This window comes from Ascaphus truei, chromosome 3 (assembly GCF_040206685.1).
Source record: "Ascaphus truei isolate aAscTru1 chromosome 3, aAscTru1.hap1, whole genome shotgun sequence".
In the NCBI taxonomy this organism is placed as follows: domain Eukaryota; kingdom Metazoa; phylum Chordata; class Amphibia; order Anura; family Ascaphidae; genus Ascaphus; species Ascaphus truei.
In genome coordinates, this window is record NC_134485.1 from 267,349,498 (window position 1) to 267,372,682 (window position 23,185).

Below are 23,185 nucleotides of genomic sequence, written 5' to 3' on the forward strand. Positions count from 1 at the left end.
ATGGGGAGGGGGGGGGGTGATACTGGGACATGGGGAGGGGGGGAGTGAAACTGGGACATGGGAAGGGGGGGGGGGAGACTGGCACATGGGGGAGTGAGACTGGGACATGGGGGGAGTGAGACTGGGACATGGGGTAGTGAGACTTGGACATGGGGGGGTTGAGACTGGCACATGGGGGGGGAGAGAGTGAGACATGGGGGGGTGAGACTGGGGCATGGGGGAGTGACTTGGTCATGGGGAGGGGTGTGAGTGACATGAGGGGGGTGAGAGTGTGAGATGGGGAGGGGGGTGAGTGAAACTGGGACATGGGGAGGGGGGGGAGTGAAACTGGGACATGGGGAGGGGGGGGGGAGTGAAACTGGGACATGGGGAGGGGGGGGGGAGTGAAACTGGGACATGGGGAGGGGGGGGAGTGAAACTGGGACATGGGGAGGGGGGGGGAGTGAACTGGGACATGGGGAGGGGGGGGGAGTGAAACTGGGACATGGGGAAGGGGGGGGGAGTGAAACTGGGACATGGGGAGGGGGGGGAGTGAAACTGGGACATGGGGAGGGGGGGGGGAGTGAAACTGGGACATGGGGAGGGGGGGGAGTGAAACTGGGACATGGGGAGGGGGGGGGGAGTGAAACTGGGACATGGGGAGGGGGGGGGAGTGAAACTGGGACATGGGGAGGGGGGGAGTGAAACTGGGACATGGGGAGGGGGGGGAGTGAAACTGGACATGGGGAGGGGGGGGGGGGGTGATACTGGGACATGGGGAGGGGGGGAGTGAAACTGGACATGGGAAGGGGGGGGGAGACTGGCACATGGGGGAGTGAGACTGGGACATGGGGGGAGTGAGACTGGGACATGGGGTAGTGAGACTAGGACATGGGGGGGGTTGAGACTGGCACATGGGGGGGGAGAGAGTGAGACATGGGGGGGTGAGACTGGGGCATGGGGGAGTGACTTGGTCATGGGGAGGGGTGTGAGTGACATGAGGGGGGTGAGAGTGTGAGATGGGGAGGGGGTGAGAGTGAGTGTGACATGGGGAGGGAGGTGAAAGAGCTACATGGGGATGGGGATGAGAGAGACACTGGTGGGAGGGAGACACTGGCAGGAGGGAGAAAGACACACAATGGCTGGAGGGAGAGTGTGAGAGAGACACCGGGTGAGGGAGAAACAATAGGTGGTTGGAGAGTGCAAGAGAGATACTGGGGGGAGGGAGAGACAATGGGGGGAGGGAGAGACACACAGGGGGAGGGAAAGAGAGTGGGGGGAGACACTGAGGGGAGGGATAGAGAGGGACTGGAGGGGGAGTGAGAAATACAGGGGGAGGGAGAGACTGGCAGAGGGGAGAGAGGTCCTGAGAGATTCTAATGTGGCGGGAAGAGAGAGATTAATAATACTGCAGAAATGGGGACGCTATTAGACAAATACCATAATATTTATTTTTAAGTGATGTAATTTGTGTTATAAATACTTTTTTTGTAGACGCGTGGCGGGGGCGTTACAAAGCTGGTTCGCCCTCAATGGCTGAACCAGCTCACGTGCGCTGACGTCATGTGATTTTTATTACATCAGGCAGGGGGGCCCGAGAAATTTCATGGATGAAAAGGGGGGCTCGGCATAAAAAGTTTGCTCACCCCTGCTCTAGCACATGTCAGTGCAGGAATGCTCATGAATATTCATGAGCTTCCACTGCCAGTCAAGCAGATTATAAACAAATGCCAGCTTTTAATATGTCACCAAATTTCGACCTATCAATACATGGAAAACGAATTGAGCTGCAGCTATACTGTTCTTTAGGTAATTAGAGATTGCACACATAAAACTATTGAAGTAAAAAAATAAATGTAAAAAAAAAAAAAAAAAAAGACTGAACTGCAGCTTTAAGCCCACTGGTTGCTCCTACTTCTCAAGATGGCAAACCTGGTAAAATGACTGCCAATTCTGTAACTGTGTCAGCCCAGTTAGCCATCTGTAGAGACAGTTTATTTGGATTTGTATTTACTGTATGGATTCTGTGGATGTTTGTGCTGGGCTCGTGATTCACTTAGCAAGACTAGCATACAATGAATGGACCTAGATTTATTTATTTATAAAATATTTTACCAGGAAGTAATACATTGAGAGTTACCTCTCGTTTTCAAGTATGTCCTGGGCACAGAGTAAAACAAATAATACATGGTTACAAGTACAGTTACATAAATGAACAGGGTATACATTATATACAAATTTAGTATGGGGCCTGGTGTAGTGTTGTGGGACAAAAGGGAGTTGGTCTGGAATACGCCCACATGCAAGGAGAATACAGTACACACTCCAAGGCCGCAGTATTGTTCTTTCCCTGACAGTGAGATGCCTCACTCATCAGGATGTTTTGAGCTTGAATCAGGGAACGATGCCTTGGTCCTTGCCCCATTGGATCGTTCCCTATTAGTTACTTCATATTTCCCTCTCCCTGAGGCCCCTGCCTTGGAGCTGTCCAGATTGTTTCATCTTTGGCGAGCTCTCGGTCCCTAGCTCAGCAAAGATGATCTCTGCACTGATAAGTCAGCACCCGTGTTTTCCATTTTTTCAGATGGAGGCCAGGGTTCTATTTAAGGCGACGCCGATCAGAGTTTCATAGTTGTTCATGGTTAGTTAACTGGAAATATGAGCTGAGACACTAGAGGCGGTGATCCCAAGTTACTGGGATATCTTGAGATGGAAGGGTGGTGGAGGCATTCCAGTTATTCTCACTCCAGCAGTGCCCAGTACCTATTGTGTTACTCCATGTTGGTTTTTGTCAGAATAATCCCGGTTTATTTAACTCTCTCATTCTGTCTGGTTCTTGAAATACCGGTGTAAAAGTCTGGTCTCCTGTGATAAGCACATACACATGTTTCAGACAGGTCCACGAACCTGCCTTTCCCCATAATCTCTCACCATATAATGTTCTAATGTGGCATGGGATTCTGGATAATTACATGGAAATGAGTACTTGCCATGTGTCATTTTTTGCTTCTTATCCATTTAGCATGCATCCCTGTAAGCGATGCAAACCATTTTACACGGCTTTTTCATGCATATATAATGAATGTTATTTCTAATATATAAATTGTTAAATCTCATCATCTTTAAGTGTTAAGTCCCATAGACCTTTTTCAGTATAGTGTCTGCTGCTACTCCTTGTCAGTGAAGGGTCTGAGCTCAGTTGAAATGATTGGGGCTGAGAGGCTTCCCTGACAAAGATTCAACATCACAGCATATTTAACAGGGGTCATGAAGTTAAAATATACATGATATACATTTTTTCTAGAAAGAGAACTGTCATCTCATGAAATTGTGCTGCTTTTTCACATCTGTATTTGCAGAAAATAATAACGCAGATGATTTGATAGCTTCATCCATCTTGGAAAGGCGCTTCGTACCTGCTTTTCTAACCAATGTGGCCTGGGAAGGCTTCAACTTTGCTGGACATGCAATAAAAATTGTCGAAGGCATAGATCTCTATGGTGCTACAGTTTGGCCATCGGTATGTTTTTAGATCTGTGTTTTGTAATGTATTATTTTAATTTTAAACACTGAACATTAGAATCTTGACAGTGGAGGAATAATCTGTGTGTGATACATTGGCACTGAATAGATGAAGAATAATTATTTGAAGATACTTTTCTACTTTTCTTCTCCATTGCCATTACATTCCAGTTAAAGGTCCTTCCTGTAGGATAAGCTGGTCGAAATAGAAATATAAGAACTCAATTAAAATGACAATCTGTAAACAACCTTGTGTCCTGACGTGGGGTGAACTCGATCATTCTCTATTCAGTGACACTATTTTTCTGTTAAAATGCTCTGTCGTTATTTCTTTTCAATTAAGATAGAACCATCTTTAACATAGATTATTAAGTCCAGAAATTCTAGTTCAAGATTACTGTGCTAACTTGTGAATTTTAAATTGAATGAGTTGTGATTAATGTGTTCTAAAAATAAACTTAAAGAATCGTTATCACCACACCAAATAATAATGATATAATCTATGTACCATTTATAGCGCACCAGATTTGCGCCATAATCGTTATTAGCCCAGATGTTCTGATCTTCCCAAAGGCCCATAAGTAAATTTGCATAACTGGGCGCAAATCTGGTGCCCATAGTGGTACCAGTGATTTGAAGATAGATATCATCGTGAAACCAAAAAAAAATATGTGTTGGGTAAATTGAATACTCTTAATAAGAAAATCAATAAGTGCAGGTGAATGAGCTGTTTCTAACTCAAGAAAGTGTCGTGCTGCCTTACACCCTTGTTCGTGATTAATAACAGTGTATAAAGATGTTACATCACGTGACTAGTATGTGATTGTCTGACCATGTGATGTTTTCTAATAAATTAAGTATGTGTGTGGTGTCTCTCAAATGTGATTTAAGACCTTGAATCAGTTTCTGGAGAAAGTAATCTATATAAGTAGAGAGACTACAAGTCATAGATTGAACTCCCGAGATAATGGGTCTCCCGGGAGGATTTAAATTTTCTTATTATCCTTGTTATTTTCTTTAAATTATTATATTTCTACATTGCACCGGATGCTTTTCATATATTATATATATATATATGTCAGGGATATGAATATCCTGAGACTATATCAGAACCCACTAGAGTATTGAGAGCAGACAGTCATTGTCAAAAATAATAATAACGTTTAATCTTGTATTACGTAACGATACAGGTGATATTAATATACAGTGTGAATAAAATGTTTAAAATACAGAGCATCCCCCTATGCTTGAGTCTGCTGCTTGCTAGTAATCGTCTGCAGAAGGTTAATACCTTGAGATATAGGAGGCAGACTGCTCTAAATACCGGAGATATATATCTACTATTGTAAAGTCTTTAGAAAAGTAAACCAATTGGTCAGATGTTATAATTCTATTCCTGTATTAGACCTGATGTTCAGAAATTAGCTCAGTTGCATTTGAGGCTAGGTATTAATACAATAGGTCTGATGCTGTAAAGATGCATACATCTACTAGACTGGTATCATAGTAGATGTGAATTGGTAAATTGTCATATATCTCTCTATGGCAGTATGATGGGATCAAAAAAAATGGCAGGTAAGTAGCTAAACCCATGGACTTCCCCGTGGAAGAAGATTTTCCAAGAGATCTATATCTTAATAGGGGTGACATACTATAGGTCTGAATAGTGCTTCTCTAAATGTTCGTATTTAGCATATTTGCTGTTCTTATCACAAACATATAGAGTTAAAGTCCCCCTAAAGAATACAGCCTCAATGGTATAAGGCTGAACTTATTCCTCAGATAATGATGTCTTAGGGATAAGTTTGAGCGGCAAATACCGCCATACAACTGTATTGCAAAGCATCCAGTGCTGCTTCCTGAGACGTTTCTTCTACTGGGCGCACGTAATCCTTTTGAGCCTCTCAGTGCTGGTTATATCTTATGCCTATCTGACTCTGATCCTATAATATTATTGGCTTGCTTAGCCTGTAGCAGTTTTGTTATGAACCCCTGCGTTACTGACTTATATAGCATTGTTGCTTGAGATTATCTCTGCTAATTATCGCTTATCCTTGAGACATACTCTACAGTTGGTTGGTCTAATTGCCACAAGCCTCGTTTGGGCATACATTTAATAGTGACCACTCATGGATCACTAGATCACCTTATAGGTTGCCATATTGTGTATTTGGTTTTTAGTTGTTCAGTGTGTTGGGAGTTACTATCCACATAGAACCTAAGGGAAGTACCCTTGATCACTGTGATCTTACGGAACGGGCCAGAAGAAGGGGCATTCCGCACCAAAATATTGCCCTCCTTATTTTTCTTGATCCTTCCCCCATTTCCCTTGTCTTTTCCTTATTCCTTTCCCTTCCCTCACCCTGGGTTCTCCCACTCCATTTGCTGTTACTCACAGTTGTATGTATACGTGGCAATATCACAGTAACATTTCTTTATAACATATTTGTCATTTTACTTTTATTTTACTTTATTTTTCTCATTTGAGTGCTGGGTACCCTTCCCCTCCACCAAATACCCCCCACCCCCCCATTTCTTGTTCTATATTGTCTTTGGAAGGGAATAGGGTCCCCCTAGGTTCCCGTGCACCATAGTCTTATTTTACTCCCGTATATTCTTATAATGCTGTTTAAACCATATACTTTCTCATCTTTAATATACTTGTAAATCATTTAACATAAATTAAATGTAATTTTTTTTTGTGTGTAACATGGTTGTAAGTACAGATCATTCTTATCTTCCATTTTCACAGGCACTTGTATTGTGTTACTTTTTGGAAAAACATGGAAGACAGATGTATCTAGAGGACAAATATATAATCGAGATAGGATCTGGAACTGGACTTGTTTCAATAGTAGCTTGTCTCCTTGGTAAGTATTTATGAATCTTGAACAAATATATTTGATATATATACATACTAGCTTTTGTACACTGAACTAAACAACTATTTAAGCTGGGGCTGGGCAGAAAGAGCACAATCACTATTTGATGGACACCCACATCTTTTATACAGGGGGGGGGGGGGATCATGCAACTCTGCTCCATTGATTGGAAAGTACAAAAACTGCAGCCAGACCCTACTCCTGTCATGTAGTCCCAGCAGCTTACAAGCCCAAACATGAGCCTGTAAGTTGCTACAATCATGTTGCACAGGAGAGATATGACTCCAACGGTTATCAGGCTAGCACTTGGAAACTGCAACAAACTAACTTACCGGGGCAGAAGCTCACATGCTAGGCCTTGTGAGGCGGAATTGACCCTAGCACTGCCTTCTGTTATCAGGACTTACAGTACTAGGGCACAGAAATATATAACCAGAGGTCACATGGCTACATACTCCCCCTGGTGAAACTCCTCATCATTCTCGTATGAGGTAGATAAATTTGTATGCCACAAACAAATTTACAACAATAAACATTTTATTTATAGAAAGGTTGAAGGTACAACCCAAAAAGATACCTAGCTGCACTCTCTATTAACAATAAATGGGTCGGAAAGATTCAATCCATGGACACTAATGTCCCAGTTGGCCACTCACAATGAGTTGTGAACATATAAAAATACTTTTATTAGGTAAACTACAATAAGGTATGTGACAAACATGTATAAAATTGTTAAAATGAAGGGGAGGTCACTGCGGTAGGTCGGAACTCAATCTCCAAACAGACTGCATTTTATCTGTATAAACCCAAATTGGTCTACAAAGATATATCTGGTCGAAGGAATACTACTATCAAAGCAAAAGCGTAACCTAGTTGCTAGCCATGTATATTAACCAAGTAGGTAAATGGTTAAGCACTAGAATGCAAAGTCATATTAACATAATAAGTCAACAATTGGAGATTATCAGCAAGGATGGCGTAGACGAAACTTGGCAGTACTCCTACAGGCAACATCTGGCATCAACATCCTGGAAGATACAGGCTTGTTCCTGCTCCATCAAGGAGAAGGAGAAGGATGGGGCATCTCCAACACCAGGTGGTGTTGAGACAGGTAAGTCCAACTTTGTTTCACGGGGCGGAACAGTACCCACACACTTGGGAGAAAGGAGGCTCCTTTTCCTGGTTTCAACTCCTAGTGACTCTGCTCTTGAGTCAAGACTCACACTGTAGTACTCCCTGCAACAATTGAGGGACAGAACTCTTGAATCAGGGTGGAACAGATCATAGATTATTCCCATATAGGCTCTCTCTGCGTCCGCAGAGGAATTCTCCACCAGCGCCTTTAACTTACTGACCAATGCGTAAAGGCTCTGCATTTCCTCCGGTTGTAGTGCAGAACCAGTCTGGGCACAGGCCTTCACTACCAGCTGAAGGTAGGGCACATCACATCACCTGCAGTGGGACGTGACCTCCAGCTCTCCTCCAGGTCAGTCACATAGTGGGTATAGGAGCTGCATGAAGTCTTGGCCATTTATCTTGAGAAGCAGGCGGCCTCCTGGCAGCTTGAATCGTTGGGACATTTTTTCAGCCATGGCACTGTTCAATGTAACAGTGATCAGAGTAGGCATAGCTCTGATCTGTTCTGTCACCACGTGTGTTTCTTGGGTGTGATACTGTAGCTGTATCCGGCTACACCCCTCGTGATGGCAATTGAATCTTGGTCTCCTCCCCATGGTGGATCCAGGAGTCCAGACACTAGAGAAAGGGCACAGCTATGGCTTTCACGCTAACCCACAATTGTTTTGCAAGGCTGAGTCTTGTATCTTGCAAATTCTGCATGCTGTTCTCCCGATTTTGGTGGGAATCGCTGGCAGCCATCAAAATCCTTGGTGAGAACTCTGATTTTATGTGGTGCGTGCTGGCAGTTCCTTCTTGGGGGTTGTCTCGTTTCAAGACGCCTCCCTGGACACGCTGCATTCACTTTCTTTCAGTGGGGAGTACACGTTGGAAATCACAATTTTGGAGCTCTATCAAGGCAGGGTAATCCATGGACAAGCCGGGGTCAGAGTTAGAGACGTCAGAGTAATCGATATCCAGGCTGGGGTTCGGTAACAGGTAGGCTGGTGCGAAGCGCTTTAGCATAGCAACTGAAGCGCGGGAATGGCCTCTGTGCGAGGAGCAGGAGTGGCCCATAATAAAGGTCTTTTCAAGGGGAGAATGCAGACTGGACTAGGAACACAGCAGGGTAGCACTGGGAGACCAGCACTTTAGCACAGGAACCGGGAAGCAGACCTCTGCCAGGAGGGAATGCAGCAGGTCTCAAGAACAAGGCAAGGCTAGTACTGGGGATCCAGCATTTCAGTACAGGAACCAGGAAGCAGACCTCTGCCAGGAGGGAATGCAGCAGGTCTCAGGAACAAGGCAAGACTAGCACTGGAGATCCAGCGCTTCAGTACAGGATCCTGACCTCTGCTAGGAGGGAATGCAGCAGGTCTCAGGAACAAGGCAAGGCTAAGGCAGGAGTGTTTGAGGCAAACACAGTTACATCCAAGTGAATCTTGGTTTATGCTCAGCAATGGGGAAATGGGAGAAACCAGCATAAGAAGGGCAGGGAGCCAATCAAAGGACAGGGGTGTGAGGGCATTCCTCCAATGACAGAGCACAGAGACAGAGCTGCAGTGATTGCAAGCACAGGTGCTAGTGCTTGCAGATCCAAGGGGAGGTCTGTCTGAGAGCTCACAAACTCTGCAAGAGTGAGCTCCAGCCAAACCCAGGAACAGATTCCTTACAATATCCCTGCTATTTAAATGAACTATTATGCTGTTCACTGCAGAGTAGATATAGTCCGATTAGCTAGTGGGCTCATAGAATACAGGGGAATACAATATATATCCCCGCTATTTAGGTGAACATTGATTTCGCTTACTGCAGAGTACAGTATCTACGATCTGACACATTGGTGAGCCCACGTATATTATATACACATCTTTAGATTGTTACCTCGGTAGTATGATGTACATGCATAATGTAGTACTAGCAGGCACCCACTACCTTAAACATGGCCACTAGTTGGATGAATGTGATTATCGTTCTCCAAATACTATAATTAATGTGGCCACCTTCCTAATAAAATTAGGCTTGTTCCGTTCTATATTAACGGTCTCTGAAACCGGTGGTGTATCGCTGCATTTCTTGCCAAGACCAGCAATGGTTGATCTCTTGTGCTGGTATGGAAATGATTTATGCATCTAACTTATCTTATATCCGAAATACAACCTTGAGGGCGAAGTAGCAAACGATGAAGCTACAAAACGCGTTGGACGTAGTTTGTGTGTATTTGCCTTTATTTGAATCCCAATATCATCGGGTCAATAATGCTTACTATTGAACATTTTATCAAGACTCTTGCCTGGATTTGCCTGTTTGTTTGGGTTGAACGTGAGCGGTCACGTCATCTGCGGATGCTCCGGACTTAAAGTGTGATTTCACCTGCATTCACCCAGTCGAGCGGAGCGAGAGGGTACATACTCCTGGGACCAGGATCAGAAGCTATCCTTAGCTGTTTGATGTCCACACTGCTACAGTGACTGTACCATTACCTGCTTTGCATCATCATCCAGCCTAACCATGTGCCGCTGCGAGGGTCCATCTACATTGGAGACAACTCTGTAACGGTTTTTATACCATACTGCCTATTTGAATGTTTATGCTGTCTGTGCATCTATCACCTTTTTTATAATGCTAAATATTTTTGATACTACACAAGGAGAGTTTGGTGCTATTCTTCTGTTACCAATGACGGACAATGTCAGTGACAAAATACCCAGGGCAGTCTTCATAGGACTGATGTCTAAATACACTGACCATGTGAAGGAGGAAACTGAAGACACAATAGTATCAAGCAGTGGAGGAATTAGGTATTTTTGCATGCGGGGCAAGTTCCAACAACTGCTCTCCTCCCCTTTCTCTCTCCCACTATCATGGGAGACAAGGCATTTACACCTGTATACCGGGATCATATCACTGAGCAAAACCAAATAGTAATATAAATTGTCATTTATTTAACTGAAACAGACGTACACACAGTAGATTACAAATACAAGAGAAAAACACACTTACTGGGGGTCTGAGCTTCAAAACTAGCCTTTCCTAGGTGAAACAGTCCATAAAGCAAAGTCTTTAGGTTGATCCGGACTTGGCCTGAAATGTCCTTGAACTGAAAGCAGGAAGTTCCTAACGCCACCGCTGTATCTGCTCCGGAGCTGCCAAAAGACCTTGACCGGGAGAGAGTACCAAATGTCCTGGTACTCTTTTCAGCTGCTGTCTTGGCACTTAGAATTGCTCATCCGGATTGGCTGCAGGGTTTCTTATAGTATTTTGGTGTCCATTCACAAAATACTACAGCCAATCCCAGTGTGGGAACTTTCCAACCAGCCAATCAGATGCCAGTCTTCTGAAGCCGGGCAAGCGGATCTTCTGAATGGAACAAGGGCATGCACGAGTTTGCCACCTTAGCCACTTGCTATGCAGAAGCCACCTACAGGGCTAGGTGCCTCCAGGTCTGGGAAGGGGAATACTAGCCGGAACAGCTTGCATTGATCCCAGGACGTGGGTACTTCACCTAGCCATCCTGCCCAAATGTTCTTCACACTTCTGGCAGCATCTGTGGCTTTCAAGTCCGGACCTCGAGAAGACACAGTGGCACCACAGTTTGGTAGCCCCCTGGCTCACTCAGAATACCGGCTTTGAAAGTCCCAGCTTATTTTACAGTGCACAAGCATAATACATTTTATGCATAGCGGTTTAATAAAATATACTTTAAACTTTTATTCTAAGTCTTCTGGTTACGAGAGATAGAATGAGACTCCTTACTCATATATCCCTCACACACTGCAAACCTGACTTAGACTTTTAAAATCCGCACAGCCTTCTGTGCTATTAAAACAATATGAAACAAAATATATTTTCCCATATTTTTTCAAGGTCCCCAAAGTAGAATGAAAAAATGTTTACGTTAATTCCCAGTGCTGTATCTCATTCCCTTCTTGAAAACCGGACTTAGGTTTCACAAAAACCCTTGCAACCTTATATATGGTTAGAGTACCCCCAGAATCCCTATACCAGGTTCGGGGTGAGCAGGACATGAACTGGGCATCCCCCCTTATACTAGGGACCCCTTTACCATTTCAGGGATATCACACATCCCTACTGCCCCATTTACCTTTCTGGTCTGTGCTGAAGCAGGGAGTCCTAGCAGTGAGTCGCGCAAGCATTTTCAAGGGGAGATTTTGCCGGAGCAATGTGTCTCAATGTATCCGAGAATCCGACCTGATTCCCAGGTATATTTTTGGGGTATCCAGCAACTCTGGAACCCCGCTACCTAAACACATTCTGACAAACTTTCTCCGTAAAAACCCCCTTGAAACTCATAGGCCTAGCAATCTCTGCTTGCTGGCACACCTGGAAATGTAAAGCACAGAAAATTCTTTATTGTTGTACAATTACATACATTGCATGTACAACAAACAGGTTCAAGAGCTGACACTCTAAAACCCCAAATATTGATCAGAGGTAACCAGTCGGGCATAACACCTTTATTGATGGCCTGGTTACCCCCTCACTGTCACACCCACCCTTTCCCCGCATTATCCCCCCATTCTTTCTCCTCCCCTCGCCCCCCCCCATTCTCTCTCACTCCTCCCACCTCCCATTTTTTCTCACCCCTCCTCCTCCCTCCATTCTCTCTCACTCTCTCCTCAGTTACAAGTTCCTAGGTGGAGCCTAGGTCTGTCCTGACGCAGACACTGGAAGTTGACTGACTTCGAAGTCAGACCACTGGGGAGGACCCTGCCCACTCTCCTCTGTCCCTGCCCTTATACTGCTCCCTCCTCTGCTCTCCTCTGGCCATCCACCCCCCACTTCAGCCTCTGGTATCAAGCATTCATAATATACATGCATATATATATATTTTTTCTTTTTTTCTTTTAATATATATATATATAAATAGCAGGAGAGAACAGTAACTGTTAATGCATTATCTGTAGCAAGAATGGGAATGAATGAAAAAATGTATGTATAAAATATGCATCTAAAAGATCTACATACTCATGTCTTGACTGCTGATCCACAGAACATCTCACCTGGCTTCCCAAGTGTAAGACTTCCCAAGAGTTTGGTTACTCCGGATCTCTGCGTTTTAGTGCTTATCAACTTCCTCAGCACTTCCTTGTTTGCTAAGCACTTCCTTGTTTGGGACTAGAAATGCTCACAAAGTGCTATCCTACTGTATCTTGCTGCTGAAACAGGTTAATCCCTGTTGGTACAGAAAAGGTTGACAGATTCAACCCAAAGGATCCATAAATTGCACTCCCTGCGATCATCAAGTGGGCTGGAATAATTCAATCCATGGGTACTATTATCCCAAGGGACATCGTAGCGAGTGCAATTTTATGATCGCAGCAAGTAAAATTTAGGGATCCTTTGGGTTGAATCTGTCAACCTTTTTTATCAATATACCATTACTACTTTATGCACCCTACAAATCCCATTATATGAATATTTCTGTACTAGGTGAGCGTTTGGAAGTTCTTTTTGTATATAATCCCTGATGGTCCCTGCTGCCTCTTTGGCTATTTTGTTATTGCTGGACTTGCACCCTTGCTATTTGTTTACTCTTTTCTCTGGTAGTGCTGGATTCACTGTGTATGACCTCTGCTTGCCCGGTACATCTGCTTGTCGCTTGCTCGGAGCTATACCTGCCTTCTGCCTCTTCTCTCCTGGACCCATCTTCTCTTCAGAAACCCGTCTGCCACGGATTCCTTTTCGCCTGGTACAATCTTCCTTGAAACTTCTCCACCGCGGCTTCTGGGGTGCGGCTCGCGAACCCCTTGTGTGCTACCAGAGGAGGTGGGGTTTACTCCCAAGTAGCTGTGACGGGCTTCCATTTGCTCTGCTGTCCATGTTCTTACACATACAGTTTCTGTAATAACATCAAAAAGAACTTGTGGACAATAAACATTTTATAATGAAAGATCTAGCTCTTCACCTTCAGGGAACATACTGTAGTATCAAGCTTATAAATCCAAAAGTATGCTGTTTTGCTAGTTCTTTGCATCATTTTAACATGGAGCCCTGTAAGCTTATGCCTGCCGTATAAAACAGCTTTTTTTTTTAGCATAGCCTGGGGTAAAGACGTACATAGCCAGTAAACCTACTCACAAGTGGTATTTTTATTTACTGTACGGTGGAGGGTTTTTTGTTCCTTTTTTACTTACCATAACTTATTTTGTGTTAGGTTAATATAAAAAAAATGAAAGAGTGGGGGGAAAAAAGTAGGCGTATATAAGACATTTTTCTATACCCAAAGTTACATTAATAAAAAAAAAAAAAAATACAAAATATAAAAAAAAATAATTATTATATCTCCCAAAGTTAATTACTTTTGTCCAGTGCTGTATCACTCAGTGTTTAATATATACACAATATTTGGTGACATCACATATACAAAACAAATTCATAACATAATACAATATTAAAAATAATCACCACTGAACATCCTTGTAATATATGTAACCAGGTGTGTTTCTCCCCACACCCCCCTCCTCCGTTCCCCTTACCTGCGATCCGGAGTGCTGCGGCTGTCAGCGGAGCATGCGGGTGCCATCAGAGGGGCCCGCAGGGAGAGTGGGAGGTATGCGTCAGTGTGGGGAGCTGTGTGGGGGTTGAGAGCGATAGATGGGGCGACAGGGTCGCCGGGAGCTCCGGGCGGACACTGGTACAGGGCGCCACCATCTTGAGAATGCCGCGCATGCGCAGTAGCACATCGCGCATGTGCAGCCCCTGCAATAGAGCGGTGCCCATCTTAGATATTGCTTTGCAGGGGAACTACATCTCCCAGGATCCTCTGGGGTGCTCCGATCCCATGGACAAGGTTAACCAATAGGGCTGCAGCAAGTTCCTGAAGAGAGTTGAAGCCGGGACCAGGAAGGGGAAGGTAGGGTCTGAGTGTCAGTGGCACTTAGACAAGGCCAGATTAACCCCGTAGGTCCCAGATAGGCCCCATACTGCTTTTCTTTGCAGTGGGCTTCATATAAAAGAATATGGAGATTACCTTGTATCATCATCAAAACTATTACCATCTACTTTAAAGCATCAAAACATGTAGCACTGCACAATTAGTTTTTGTTGTCATTTTCTATTACAGGATTAATAGGGAGGGGGGGGGGGGTTCTCCATGTTGTACTGTTAATTTCAGCTCAGGTTACCCCCTGCTTCCAGAGATACTTACCACCATAGCGGGTGCCGATATCTCTGCAGCCAGAGAGCTTGTTGTGTGCCTAACGAAATGGCGGCTTAAATGTTCCACGTCATGCGGGCCAATAGGAAGCCGCGACGTCGTCTGTTGCAGCTTCCTTTTGGCCTGCGTGACCTGGACATTTAAACACCACATGAATACCAGCACTCCCTACCGAGGTAAGTATCTATGAGACACATAACATATCTCATGTTTTGCTGCTTTCATCAACAATAGTATAATTAGTGTACTAACTAAAATATTTGTTAGACAATCCTAGATCCATATACTACTAGAAATAAGAAACTGTCAGTTTTATATCTTGTTCTAAATGATAATTACATTTGTAACCTCTTATTTATTGTATATGTATATCAACAGAACTTCAATATTATGCTATGTCCTACTATGAAGTAGTTATAGAAAATCCTGAATTACCCATTCCATGTGTATAGATCTGGTATATATATCGATTTTTTTTTTATCCCCTCTTATAGGAGCACATATTACAGCCACAGACATGCAGGATTTGCTTGGAAACCTGCATCACAATATTTATCAGAATACCAAGCTGAAATGCAAGCATGTTCCACAAGTTAAGGAGCTGACCTGGGGTATTGATTTGGAGACAAAGTTTCCTAAGTCTTCCTTACACTTTGATTACATCCTTGCAGCGGATGTTGTATACAATCACCCTTACCTGGAGGAACTTTTAGCAACGTTTGATCACTTGTGCCAGGGAGATACCACTATCATCTGGGCCATGAGATTTAGGCAGGAAAATACAATGCAAGAAAATACATTTCTGGACAAATTTCAGAAACTGTTTGACATGAATGTGGTTTATAACTTGCCTAGTCTGAACATAAAACTGTACGAAGCTGTGAGAAGAGGAAATAAAGTTGCATAAAGTTTCATTTCGAAACAAGCGTTGTGTGATGTGGGATTTTGTAAACAAGGCTGTTCTGCATCTGCTCATTTGTGTTTCATTGTAAGATATGTTCCCTTTCCCTTTATTTGTTGTTGCCAAATACATGTGTGCATTTTGTAAACATCACTGAATTGTAACTGATTTACTTACTGTCACCAAGTGCTTATGTAATACCTCTACCCCCTCCAATAGAAGAGAGGCAAAACCAATATGCTCATTTATCTTTAAAGTGGGGTTGCTTATGTGCAAGTGATGCTCATCAGTTTTTTACCTTATAGTTTAACTAAATGTTGCATTGAGTGGCAATAATGGGGAATACATTTGAGTTTACATTTTTTCCATCTTGTTATGAATGTTTTATTTTATGCATACATTGTTTCCACCAGCTCAGGTAATCTAATATACACACGCAATGTCATCTCTTTTTATGAATGTTCAAAACCCAAAGACATACGGTTTCCCATCAACAATGAAGAATTGACTATAGAGATATTAATAATACCATGTATAACTATAATTCTTATGAGAAAAAGGATACACTTCATTCTAAAGAAATCGCTTTTTAATCACCTCTTTTCCCGGAGCATATATACATCAAGATATCAATTTAAGGTTCTACACATATATCTATCGCAAAAGAGAGTTTGTAAGTAAGATTGGATTTGATTATACCCATGTACTGTATATTTTCACTGTACCTGATATATGAAAAAAAAAAAATTATATATATATATATATATATATATATATACACATACAGCTGTGTTAGTCCAGTTGCGATAGTGCAGAATAAATGAGTTCTTCAGTATTCGGTGATACCTTTTTTATTGGACTAACAATTTATGTCATAGGACAAGCTTTCGAGAGTCATCCTCTCTTCTTCAGGTCTAGCAATACTGATATACAAAGGAATCTTTGGCTCAAACAGTGTGGAGAGAGGGGAAAAAAAACCAACAACAGATATTTACTGTAGATAAGGTAGGGTGTTAAGTGTTTGAAGCCAGGGGACTGTGTCAAAGAAAGGTTGCAACCACCTGCGCCCCCCAGTTTGCGCACCGTTGCTCTAGTGTATGGCTGTTGCCATTACTCCCTCTTGCCCCACGTCAAGGACCTAACATTTCTGCTGACGCCATCCCCGCTATCTCGCGGGAGTTGGAGGACTGGGAGGAAAAGACAGGAGACAGTTGCGGTCGTCTCCGGCATCAGTGTGGAGTCTCGGCACTCCACGTCGAATCAAGACAAGCCGCCACATCTTTTTTTTTCAGGCTTATCGTTAATTTAGTTACTATATCTCGGTCCCATTGTTATGTGTCCCTGATACTCTGGTTTGGCTACTTTGTTGCCTTTACAGTATTTGCGTCTGTGTGTCCCTTTCCCTATTTATTTTCCAACTATTGTGTATAGTTTTTACACCATGGCAGCATTTATTGTTACATTTCTCTTACTTACAGTATTTTGATACAATTTGCACACCTACTCATTTTCACTCTCTGTATGTGTATATATATATATATATATATATATATATATACAGAAATAGAGAACAGGCGCACTCCTAGTGTATTAAAGTATAGCAATTTAATAGGACAGGACAAATAAAAAGTGCTACTCACAAGCGACGCTAGAAGTCAAGCAGATTTTGAGACCATCTCAAGCTCCGTCTCAGCAAAGGGATCCACACAGTTGCTGCTGTGCTATCCGGCACTCCATGCTTACCGCGACCGGATGTATAAAGTGTGTGCCGTGTCGCCTCCAATTCGGCTCCACCGGCAACAAGAAGTCCTCCACAAGGTAATACGGCTCCTGTTAGTACATGCTGGTACTTGCGGATGAAGTCCTTTGCTTTCTCAGCTACAGTTTGAAGGGTAATGCTGCACTCCCCAAGGGAAAAAAATGGTACGTCAACTATTGGCTAATATATTTTCTACAACATACAGAACACCTACAAGCTCATATTGAACCCCCAAAATACCCACAACATAAGCATATAAGTTTCACAGAGGAGTGCTACTGAGCATGGCAATATATATATTTAAAACCAGAGACATAACATAAAACACAGACAAAGCTCAGTGCACATCCAGAAAAACTTATATACGGTACAGTGCCTAAAAATACATGTATAAATAACTAATAAATAAAATGGTCTTTTAGTTTAACATTTTGGCCAAATTGTTGTAAGCCCTTGAGCCAACTACACGGCAGACCACGTTTCAAGGGTCCCTACACTAATATAGATTCTTAATAACCTGTGCATTGCCAGGAAGAATGATTTATAATAAATCAGTCAATATAAGTTGCAAAAGTTCTAAGTCTGATTGAAGCTTTTATTAACCTGCACATTACCAGGAAAAGCACTCTGTAATAGATTTGTCACAATCACACTGCATGCAGGCAAGTTCCCCTGATAGTTGGAGATGCCATGGAGTGAGCTTTTAACCATTTAAATGTGGGAGGGAGTGAGCTTCAATTGGATAGGAGGTTGCCACCCTCCAATCAGCCCAGACTAGCTGAACAAGAATTATAAAACATACAGAACACCTACAAGCTCATATTGAACCCCCAAAATACCCACAACATATATATAAGCATATAAGTTTCACAGAGGAGTGCTACTGAGCATGGCAATATATATATTTAAAACCAGAGACATAACATAAAACACAGACAAAGCTCAGTGCACATCCAGAAAAACTTATATACGGTACAGTGCCTAAATATACATGTATAAATAACTAATAAATAAAATGGTCTTTTAGTTTAACATTTTGGCCTGAAAGACAGTTGGTGATACAAGACTGGAGATAATGGGAGAGGTCCGTGGTAGGAAGGTGGATTTGGGTATCATTTAGCATAGAGGTGATCGTAAAAAAAGAATGACAATGAAGAGATACATTGAGTAGTGGTCCTATAATAGAGCCTTGGTGTATGCCAACTGTAAAGGAGCAATCCATGCAGTGTTGTGTTTAAAAAAAATATATATTTAAAATAAAGGTTTGAAGCAGTCAGTCTCTACAGAGCTGAGCCCCTTTAATTTCAGCTCCCACTGCTTCCAGAGATACTTGCTTCCAAAGGAAGCTGTCGGTTTCTCAAAACTCCCTTGTCGGCTAATAGGAATCTGCACCGGATGACGTCATGGATTCCAATTCGCCCGTAGGGCCTGGGAACTTTGAAAAGCGGCCATAACATAAACCCTGGAGTGGCTACCGGCACCCACTACGGAGGCAAGTATCTATGGAAACGGGGTCCTGGGAGCTGAAAGTAATTGTGAAGACCACCTGCTTCAATCATGTATGAAAAAAAACGTGGGGGGGGGGGAGAGAAACTGCTTGGATTGTCTCTTTAAATGGGAGTCAAGAGTTGATTGGTCACTGATCATTGACTGGAAAAAATATATATCTATCACTTTCTCGCCTTCTGTAGACTTAGTACATATTAAAGCAGCAATATAACTTTCCACTTTTTTTTTTTTTTTAATATGTAAAGCATGTGACAATGTAAAATTCTACTTTCTTACCTAATCTGACAATCGTGTAGCAATATTAAAGTTACCAAGTATCCAGATCACAGTAGACTGGTATAGTCCTTTAGTTGGAAAAGTGTTGCTACAAAACTATTGTATTTAAGGTCAGACGTTTTAAATTTGTCTGTCCCAGAAGAACTGCTTTGAATTGGGATAAGTTGGTAGCCCTATTTCAGAGTGCATCTATTCTCTACATATACAAAGGGAGGTGGTACAGGAGGCACCATTGAAATCTCACTGCAGTCCCTCGTACTTTTTAAAACACTGCTGCCTGCATAAAGAGTGCCCTGTAACGAGTACATCGGACAGATTAAAAGAGCGAGTGAAGGCACGTTATTACCCATAATATTTACAACTAGCTGAGAGACCCGGCGTTGCCCGTGAGTTAAATTTCCCGCTAGGAAAAGGTGGGGAGAGGGACAGTGGACAGAAGATGGGGAGGGGGAGGGACAGTGGACAGGGGGAGGACAGTGGACAGGAGGAGGGGACAGTGGACAGGAGGGGACAGTGGACAGGAGGGGACAGTGGACAGGAGGGGACAGTGGACAGGAGGAGACAGTGGACAGGAGGAGACAGTGGACAGGAGGAGACAGTGGACAGGAGGAGACAGTGGACAGGAGGAGACAGTGGACAGGAGGAGACAGGGGGCAGGAGGAGACAGGAGGTGTTCTGTATGTTTTATAATTCTTGTTCAGCTAGTCTTGGCTGATTGGAGGGTGGCAACCTCCTATCCAATTGAAGCTCACTCCCTCCCACATTTAAATGGTTAAAAGCTCACTCCATGGCATCTCCAACTATCAGGGGAACTTGCCTGCATGCAGTGTGATTGTGACAAATCTATTACAGAGTGCTTTTCCTGGTAATGTACAGGTTAATAAAAGCTTCAATCAGACTTAGAACTTTTGCAACTTATATTGACAGATTTATTATAAATCATTCTTCCTGGCAATGCACAGGTTATTAAGAATCTATATTAGTGTAGGGACCCTTGAAACGTGGTCTGCCGTGTAGTTGGCTCAAGGGCTTACAACAATTTGGCCAAAATGTTAAACTAAAAGACCATTTTATTTATTAGTTATTTATACATGTATATTTAGGCACTGTACCGTATATAAGTTTTTCTGGATGTGCACTGAGCTTTGTCTGTGTTTTATGTTATGTCTCTGGTTTTAAATAATATATTTTCTATGCCGAAATCCGCAGTGCCCAGGTTTTTTTCTTTCATACTATGCTTTCTCAGATAACAGCATCCCAGTTTATGCTTCGTGATATGGCACTTGCACTCACAAATGGCTGCAAAGACTCCGGAGGACTGTTATTGGAACCAACTTTTACTAATTTTTCACATTTTTTATTACTTTTTTATTATTTGCATTTATACTGTATAATTTTTATTTAGTATAGAGTATTTTAATAAAGCACTTGATTAGTGGCAGATCATCACTACTATTTAGGTTATAACATTCATTTTATCGTTATATTTTACTATCTTGTGACCACACAATAATTATCCTAAGGGCAGATCTTTCACGTGTGTATTACTATATTATGTTTAGTATAGAGCTTTCATATACAGATGCAGCCACCAGTATTAGAACTCATACCTGGGAAATTCTGGGGCAGTCTCAGGCTATGGCCCCGCTCCCAGAGTCAGCGCGCCCCCACTGCAGACAGGCGGTGCGCTGACATACACAGACCGCGATATGCGGTCTGTAGGGAGCGGGAGCCGGAGCGGGAGGTGGGCGTGAGTGGGAGGTTTGACAGGGAGGGGGGGCGTGGCTTGAGCGGAGGGACCCGCTACTCTCCCCCCCCCTCCCTCCCTCCCTCCCTCCACGGGCTCGGCTGGAGCTGCTGATGGTAAATAAAACACACACACACACAGGCACACACATACACATACACACACACACACACAGACAGAGGCAGGCACTCACGCACTCAGACACATACACACACACACACACACACACAGACAGGCACGCACGCACTCAGACACACACACAGACAGGCACGCACGCACTCAGACACACACACAGACAGGCATGCATGCACTCAGACACACACACAGACAGGCACGCACGCACTCAGACACACACACACAGACAGGCATGCACGCACTCAGACACACACACAGACAGGCATGCACGCACTCAGACACACACACAGACAGGCACGCACGCACTCAGACACACACACAGACAGGTACTCACGCTGCTGTCACTCCACACTCCTACCCACTCCCCAAAGCCTCTCCTCCTCCCGAAGCCTCCCCTCCCCATTGGCTCACAGCCACACCACGTGACGCGTCAATGCTAGGGATCACCATTTTCTTGTGTTCCATAGCGGCTGACGCGCCACAGCGTGTAGTGCGCTGTGCCGCCAGGGGGGACCGGGACCGGCTCGGGAGGTGGGGTTCCCCTGCTGGTGGGGAACTCGCGTGTGGCCGCCCGCGCCAACGAGCGCAGCGGGACCGAGGCCTCACAGTAAATGCCTCAACATGCATCAACATTTCTGTGAGATTCTTAATGGCCCATCGGATTAACATAGCAGGGGGTCCCTACAGTCCCATTCAGTTTGCTGTGTTAATCCGATGGGACATTAGGAATCTCACAGAAATGTTGAGGCATTTACTGTGAGATTGCCCCAGATTTTCCACGGCAAGTGATCTAATACTGGTGGCTGCATCTGTATGTTATCTTATTAAGTGCTGTTTCATTCTTTTTGTTGATATATAAAACTTCTGGATTATATACAGTATTGTCTCTATTAGCTCCGGTAATCGAAGATGATGCCATTCTCCTATGAATATTCATGACTGATGTACAATTCCTTATTTACTATTGGCTTTTGTTTTATTCACTATTGGCTTTTGTTTTATTCACTATTGGCTTCTGTGTATGCAAATCTGATGATACAAGATGCCAATGAATATTAATCACCTTATGGTGTCACATTTTCCTTTGGCGCAAATATTAAGGGGAGTAAGTCTCTATGTAAGAAAACTCTTATCTACACCATGTTCTGGTCATGTCATGGACTTCTTTTATTTTCTTGAAAATTTGAGCAATTATAAGTCTGTCAGTAGATTATTACATTTAAAATGTATCTGATAATCTAATAAATATTCTTTGGCATTGGTGATGGCATGATGACCTCATCAAGTGCATAGTTACAATGTTTAGTGACAGAGATCAGCACGTTGTAAAGTGCTTGGGACAGGGAAAAATGATGGTCCAAAGCACTTACTGTACATAAAATGTTTCCTGATAAAGGATGGTCACTAGAAGCACTGACAAAACAAATTTGTATAGTTCAGGAGTGGGAGCAACTGGATCAGCACGTTATCAATTATGCCACCAGACAGTGGTGTTTTCGTCTTTGAGCATGCATTTCTGCAGAAGGAGGACACTTCGAACTCAAACTTTATAATTATCTTAGTGTTTCAGATTACATTACAACAGTTTAACACATGTACGAGCTACGAAGCAAAAACTCCTATTTCTGGTTTAATGAACATGAACCAACCTACAACCAAGTGTATCTTGTACTTGTTGACATAATATAGTGACATCAATTTAGTTAACATCAGTTGATTGTCTACAATGTGCTTCTTATGTAGTGTTAATCTACTGTATTTTCATGGGGATTGAGCGAGAAATATATAAGATATGACAAATGGAAAATGTCCCTTGAACACGGAGTACAGTAGATGTTTGGGGCACTATGTACATTCACTGCACATGATGAAGGGGAAGTTCCCCTGAAACGTTGTACGTTTGATTCTGCTATAATGTATTCCCATTGAAATGTCCCTTTGACTATGATATACTTTATCAAGTGTGTGATGAAGATATTGTTTAATAAGATAAAAAATATCTTATGAGATCTTTAGATATTGAGAAAGAAGGTTTAATTAAAACTCCAGGGAAACATTTTTCACAACACAAATGCCCCTGTCCAGCAAACACATACAACGATATGCATTGCAGTGTACTCATTTTTGCGGAGAGGCAGAGGATGCTGACATATTCAGTAGCAAGCAGGTGTGGTTAGTA

The 23,185-nt window shown here is 43.1% G+C and overlaps 1 protein-coding gene across 4 annotated transcripts in view; it reads left to right on the forward strand.

The window, feature by feature from the left end:
• LOC142489639 (protein-lysine methyltransferase METTL21E-like) overlaps window positions 1-15,604 on the forward strand; it is a 41,587-nt gene extending 25,983 nt beyond the window's left edge. For all 4 annotated transcript variants that reach the window (XM_075590752.1, XM_075590751.1, XM_075590750.1 and 1 more), the window contains 3 exons: window positions 3,339-3,499; window positions 6,254-6,371; window positions 15,174-15,604. In XM_075590752.1, the coding sequence (XP_075446867.1) occupies window positions 3,339-3,499; window positions 6,254-6,371; window positions 15,174-15,586 (692 nt within the window). In that variant the 3' untranslated portion in view covers window positions 15,587-15,604. The remainder of the gene's footprint in view (window positions 1-3,338; window positions 3,500-6,253; window positions 6,372-15,173) is intronic.
• The last annotated feature ends 7,581 nt before the right edge of the window (window positions 15,605-23,185 follow it).